General features: G+C 41.0%; 1 protein-coding gene across 1 annotated transcript; it reads left to right on the forward strand.

Annotated features, from left to right (window-relative positions):
* The first annotated feature begins 3,542 nt into the window (after positions 1–3,542).
* Positions 3,543–7,238, forward strand: LOC139457144 (uncharacterized). Its single transcript, XM_071238571.1, has 3 exons — positions 3,543–3,954; positions 4,647–4,789; positions 7,101–7,238. Exons 1-3 carry the CDS (start codon positions 3,543–3,545, stop codon positions 7,236–7,238), a joined length of 693 nt encoding a protein of 230 aa, XP_071094672.1.
* The last annotated feature ends 352 nt before the right edge of the window (positions 7,239–7,590 follow it).

Raw genomic sequence — 7,590 nt, forward strand, 5'->3', positions numbered from 1 at the left:
TAATGTTCATGAGGCTGTTCATGAACATGATGATATATCTATCTCTATCTTGGACTCTTCTATTTCACAAGAAGAAATATAAAAAGCAATCTCAGAACTTAAGTGTTCAAAATCTGCTGGACTGGGTAATAAAATCCCAGAGATTGTGTAGATTGTTTAATATTATTATTTTAATATTATTTTTGATACTGGTAAGTTTCCAAAGGTCTGGTTTCCAGGTATAATAATCCCTTAGTATAAAAGGGTGATGTATCATCTCCCAAAAATTATAGAGGAATAAACTCCATTAAGTTTATTTAGTAAACTTTACACAGCAGTATTAAATAATAGATTATTATATTTGGCCAGCGCCTATGACAAGATAGTTGAATGGCAAGCTAGTTTTCGCAAGGGGTACAGTACAACAGGGAATATATGCATACTACAAGTTATTTAACAGTACTTAAAAAAACCATTGCAATGTTTATGCACTATTTGTAGATTTTAACAAAGCTTTTGATCTTGTAAATAGATGTAAATTGTTTCAGCAAGGAGTCTCTCCTAAATTTTTGAAGTCTTTAAAATCTATCTATGAACGTGTCAAGGCCAGTGTCAGACAAGGTTGTGTATTAAACCCAATTTTGTTTTCTTATGTTCATCAATAAACTGGCAAGAGATATAGAATTATCATGTTCGCATGAAACACAACTACATCCCGATCTTGTTCAACTTGTTTTTGTTATTATTTGCTGATGATATCATTTTTGTTTCTGATAGTGTGTGTGGACTTCAGCAACGTATTAATACATTCAAATTGTTTTGCGATGAGTATCATTTATATGTAAATTTAGAGATAAAAACAAGGTTATTGTTTTTAAAAGAGATGGTATCTTATCAAGGCATGAGAAATGTTTTTGTTTTTTTATGGAGTCAAGCTCGAATGTGAAAACTCCTCAAAATATTTAGGCTTAACCTTTACCAGGTCTTTATCATGGGGTAAACATGCAAAGGATGCAGCGCTACAAGCAAAGATAGTATCATTTGGAGTACTTACATCTTTGGCAAATCTGAAGCCGTTATCGCTTAATATGTTGTTTAAAATATTTGATACCAGAATCACTCCTGTAATGTTATATGGGTCAGAAATATGGAGTCCTGTAACGAAATTGAGACGGTACATATGATTGCTTGTAAACGATTTTTAGGAGTTCGAAACTCAACCTCAAGTCTTTTTGTGAGAGGTGAATGTGGACGTTATCTGCTGTATATTTATGCGTATAAAAGAGCTTTTAAATACTGATGTAATATTTTTAAAATGCCAGATTCAAGATATGTAAAACAAAGTTGTAACATGCAACTTCAGGCGCTCCAAAATGGTAAAATTAATTGGGTTCAAAAATTAAAAGTATTATTCAGCAGGTTTTGGCCTTGTGTGGGAGCACCAATGTATTACGAATAACCCAATGTTTATAAATGAATCTCTGTGCAGATTAAAATCGTCATATAAACAAGTCTGACATGCAACTCTTTCAGAAAGCTCAAAATCACATAACCATTCGTTGAATCAGCAAGCGTTTGGCATGGAAATATATACATGTATTACTATGTTACCACAAGAGAAATTTAGATATGCTGTGGCGAGATTACTGATGTAGTATCCATCATCTTCGGATCGAATCTGGTAGACACAAAATGGAACCTAGAGTGGAACGAGTTTGCAAAGAATGTAAATACAACTATGTTGAAGATGAGTACCATTTTATTCTAATATGTAAATGTTACCAGATTCTGAGGGCAGAAGGTATACCAAGAAAATATTACGAATTCCCAACAAGGCAAAGGTTCAACATTCTAATGTCATCTGTCCATCGAGCAACTGTACAAAGTCTTTCTTTGTTCATGTTAAAGCCATGTATCTTAGACAATCATTGTTAAATACATAAATGTGATCCTCGAACTTCCACTGTCCATTTACCGTTCGTATCATGGGCATCTGGCCTACAATACACTTGAATAAAGAACCATCACAAGTACCATCTTTTACCGTCTTATGGAATGGCGCGGCCCGGGGAGCGAACCTCTCCGGGTGGAAGTTCTACCACAAGACCACGGAGGCGGTCTCATAACATTGATTAATTTGTGTATTGGTGTCTTTGCAAACAGGGGCGGTCGGGGAGCCTAGTGGTTAAAGCGTTCGCTCGTCACACCGAAGACCCGGGTTCGATTCCCGACATGGGTACAATGTGTGAAGCCAATTTCCGGCGTCCCTTGCCGCGATATTGCTGGAATATTGCTAAAAGCGGCGTAAAACCATACTCACTCACTCACTCATTCACTCTTTGCGAACACCTGGTGTCATCATTATTTTGTAGTGATTCATGAACACATGATATAGTCGGAATCGGAACAGATATTTCTTTTGATTATGGAAATGGTTCTGTGGCTTTTATTTAATAAGTATTTTATAAACCATTCTTGGTATAATAACTAATTGTGATGTACTTATTTCTTTTGTTGCCCCGTTCTTGTGATAATGCAAAAAATGAATACGGAGATTAAGACGACGGCACTGGGACACCCCATCAGCATACAAACAGTCTTATGACGACACCGACACCGCATTGGTGGTATTACCGCCCCTTCCTTGGAATGGCCTTGACCCCTCTATACCGTCATCGCAGATTACAATATGGACGAACTGTACGTCGGTAGAAGGCGTGATTTGTTCCGAAATGATTGCCAAGTCCGTGTTTATCGACGAAGGGGGGAGCGACTGGCACCTAACTTAATCCAAGATGCGCACCCTTATGGTGGCGGCAGCGTCATGGTATGGGGTGGTATTAGAGGTCAGCGGAGAACAAGGCTTGCCATCATCCGTGGGAATCTGACTAGCCAAAGATTCAGAGATGAAGTGTTGCGGGCTGTTGTTTTGTCATTCTTAGTGGACAACCAAGGGGTACCATTTCGCAGCAGGATCGGTTTATTAGGCAAAATAGCGGTGAAAATAATAGAAATGGACCACCAGTCCATCGCTTACTCGTCTCTTACTCGTCTCGTGGTATTGCTTTCTCGTCTCGTGTTATCGCTTTCTAGACTCGTGTTATCGCTTCCTCGTCTCGAGTTATCGTTTTATCGTTTCGTGTCTCGCTTTCGCCCGACCATTTTACCAATCCCCGTCCTTCCGGCAACTCAACAGGAACTCGGCAATGCTCTTACTGAAGAGTAGAACAATTCTTCTTATCTTGGCAACCACAAAGACACTTATTGAAAAGCCTGAGACGATGGAGCCAAGCTGTGACCACATCACGTGGGTCACAAACGCGCTCCTAAGAGTTGTGTTTTGTACAATGAAATAGTTTTCGTGATTTCGTGATTAATCTCATTTTGAGGGGGTGGGGGTGGGTCTGACTGCTTATGGGTGATCCATAGCAAACTTTGCGTAGTTAATAGTTTACTGTGCATGTAATGCACTTTCTTACACGAAACAGAAGCGGTTTGGTAATACCGTATTAACAACATTTAAATAGAAATTTATAACTTCAAATAGAAATAGTTACGGTTATATGTGGGGAGGGGGGGGGGGGGGGGGGGGGTTGGGGACTAACACACCGCCCACGACTTCCTCACCTATCCTTACCACCAGCAAGAGTCCACCAACTACAACTACCACCACCACAACTCCATCAGCTACCACTACCTCCACCACGACTAACACACCGCCCACGACTTCCTCACCTATCCTTACTACTAGCAAGAGTCCACCAACTACAACTACCACCACCACAACTCCATCAGCTACCACTACCTCCACCACGACTAACACACCGCCCACGACTTCCTCACCTATCCTTACCACCAGCAAGAGTCCACCAACTACAACTACCACCACCACAACTCTATCAGCTACCACTACCTCCACCATGACTACCACAACGTCGACTGCTACAACACCTGCCACTGTTGATCAGTCAAATGGTATGTGCTGCTGGACACGTGTTTACAACTGCCATTGTGGGGCAGTCTTTTACTGATTTTTACTTATTGCAAACTTTATATAAAGAACCTCAGGAAACTATCAGCGTATTGCCGTGTTAGATATTTCATATTTTCTGATTCGCATTTCGGAATTCAGTGTTAATAAAATAAACCTTTTCAACAATCTCAAGCATTTTGTATGCATGTGAGAAAGCTTAAATTATGCATGGACTTCAGACATGGTGTGAGAGGCGATATTAAATTATAATATTCTACGGTTAATATTAACTCACCCAATTTATCATCACATATAGCCAACCAATTTTGCCTAATACTTTCAAATAGTATGTGGGGGGCACGGGTGGCCCAGTGGTATAATCCGCCGCGATTCGCTGTGCAGAGTTGCGTCCCTTGGGCACACCAGAAACCTATGAATGAGGATTCGAATCCCGGTTCGCCCCGATTATGTTTCTAGGTTTGTCAGCACCATACCCCTGCTCGTGGGTTTCACCGAAGTGGTAAACGTCTGAGACCTGCATCACTTCGGGCTTTCCTCCCACATTAAGCTGACACGCCGCGATATAACTGGAATACTGTTAAAAGCGGCGTTAAACCCAACTCACTCACTCACTCAAATAGCATGTGTTTATATAAATCATCTACTGATCACCCCCATTGATATATTCTTACAGTTCAACACACATATGTTGGGTGTTACCGCGATGGGCGCAATCGTGTGCTTCCATACGAAATGATGGAGGACAAAAAACATCTGACAACTGAAACTTGCAAGACGCACTGCCACGGGAAAGACTACACCTACTTTGGAACCGAGGTAGACAAAGCGACAATCCGATATGTTATTTGTTCATTGCAGTCAACAGTGGACGAACAATTAATCACATTTTTAACAAAATGACATAGAAACAAACGTCATTGTTAAAATTTCGGCTAAGATAGCAATCATCCATTGCTGATTTTCAAATCTGAATGTAGCTATTTGTCCTGCCCGGGTTCTGTGCAATATTTGGAACACAATTGCCGAGGAAAAGTATCTAGCAATGTAGTGACACTGGCATGTTACAATTTGTGTGACCCGTGAAGAACCAGGGTAGAATAGGTCTTCAGCAACCCATGCTTGCCGTAAAAGGCGACTATGCTTGTCGTAAGAGGCGACTAACGGGATCGGGTGGTCAGGCTCGCTGACTTGGTTGATGCATGTCATCGATCCCAGTTGCGTGGATCGATGCTCATGATATTAATCACTGGATTGTCTGGTCCAGACTCGATTATTTAAAGACCGCCGTCATATAGCTGGAATATTGCTGAGTGCGGCGTTAAACAACAAATGAACCAATAATATGTGTATATTATTATTCAAATCTGAATTGAAAATGGAAAATCACCGAGTATTCTTATCATATATAACTGTCTACAACATGAGAAAAAGAAATGCTGTATAGATTAAACATTGCTCAACATTACTTTCTTACTCACTGGGGGGCACGAGTGGCCCAGTCGTCTAAGGCGCCGCAATTCGCTGTGCAGAGTTGCGTCCTTTGGGCACGACAGAAACCTATGATTGTGGGTTCGAATCCCGGTTCGCCCCGATTAAGTTTCTCGAGCTTTCCTCCCACATTAAGCGTGAATACTGTTTAAAGCGGCGTTAAACACAACTCACTCACTCACCCACTAACTCGAGATTTGGCTGGCAAGACAAGTAGCATGTGCAGCAGGGCAGTTGCACATGGTGCTAAGGGGTGGATGTTTAATATATTCAGTAATAATGATGCACAAACTATCGATGCACATCCTTCATGCATATGATTCTCTCTACCGTCTTATAGCCGGAATATCGCTGAGTGCGGCGTTAAACAACAAACAGGCAAAACACACAAATCATCACTATCCGCGAGGATATTTGGTTAGAACAGGTCCCTATCGCGTGGCGGATGAGGAGACATCGTAGATGTCATACCATTGTAACATCACATCTGACAAAAACATGGGACAAATACATAAGACTAGTACAATATAGCAGTACAGGGGACCAATACATCAGGCCAGTACAATATACTAGTACATGAGACCAATATATCAGACTAGCACATTAAAGCAGTACATGAGATCAAATCATGAGACCAATACATGATACTAGTACAATAGAGTAGTACAGAAGACCAAAACATGGGACCAATACATCAGACTAGCACATTAAAGCAGTACATGAGACCAATACATCAGACTAGCACATTATAGCAGTACATGAGACCAATACATCAGACTAGCACATTATAGCAGTACATGAGACCAATACATCAGACTAGCACATTATAGCATACATGAGACCAATAAATCAGACTAGCACATTAGAGCAGTACATGAGACCAATAAATGAGACGAGCACATTATAGCAGTACATGAGACAAATACACCAGACTAGCACATTATAGCAGTACATGAGACAAATACATCAGACTAGCACATTATAGCATACATGAGACCAATACATCAGACTCGTACAATCTTGCAGTACGTGAGACCAATACATCAGACAAGTACAATCGTGCAGCACGTGAGACCAATACATCAGACTAGTACAATCTTGTAGTTCATGAGACCAATACAAGATACTAGTACATGATAGCAGTATATCTGTCTAGAACTTCAGATCAATATCTAATTCAATGACATAAAAGCGATAAAAAATCCTTTCTATATCTATCAGACCAGCACACCAGGCCAAAACGTGTTCGATAATATTCCATGAGATACTGAGCGTTCGGGTAGCCTAGTGGTTAAAGCTTTCGCTCGTCACGCTGAAGACCCGGTTTCGATTCCCGATATGGATACAATGAGTGAAGCCCATTTCTGGTGTCCCCCGCCGTGATATTGCTGGAATATTGCTAAAAGCGGCGTAAAACCAAACTCACTCACTCACTCCATGAGGTACTCAAACGTCTGTTGCTGGCGACGTGCTCAATTGCAATATGGTGTTTATCAGACTGAGACGAGCGCCGGCATTTCCAGGTTGTTTATTCCCTTCCTCAAAGTGACAGGTTCAGACATTGTCATCGTTGCCGAAGGTGTAGTGCAGATAAGCAAAAACTAAGATATAGTGATGCACGCGCTACTTCTGATTGCAGGCAGGAAAATCGTGCCACTGTGGTAATGTCAAACCTGGGGACATCAAACTTGCCACTGGATGCAACGACCAATGTCCCGGTGACAGAAGCACGATATGTGGAGGACACTGGAGGATTTCCATCTACAAGATTGTCTAGTGTACGCCAGCCGCTTTATCTGGTCACTTGTTCCATGTTTTGCAGAATCCAGACACTCAACACTAAACTTGAGTATTTGCAAATTTGTTCTGGCACTACAAAAGGAGATGGAAGTATACCTCACTGACCTACAACGTACTTTTTGTCGCCGCAAATTTCTGAGACCCCCCTGCTTTCATTTGTATTCTATTCTATTACCACTTCAGATTTCGGAATAAAAATTGGGACCTCGATTTTTTTGTTTCACTGAAACTATATTTTACGTAAGTAATAAGCAGACTGGTTATCATTACATTCATATATATGTCAAAATTATGTTTGTTTTGTGAACGAGGGCACGGGTGGCCCAGTC

This window comes from Haliotis cracherodii, unplaced genomic scaffold (genome assembly GCF_022045235.1).
Source record: "Haliotis cracherodii isolate W230 unplaced genomic scaffold, xgHalCrac1.p SCAF_12, whole genome shotgun sequence".
NCBI lineage: Eukaryota > Metazoa > Mollusca > Gastropoda > Lepetellida > Haliotidae > Haliotis > Haliotis cracherodii.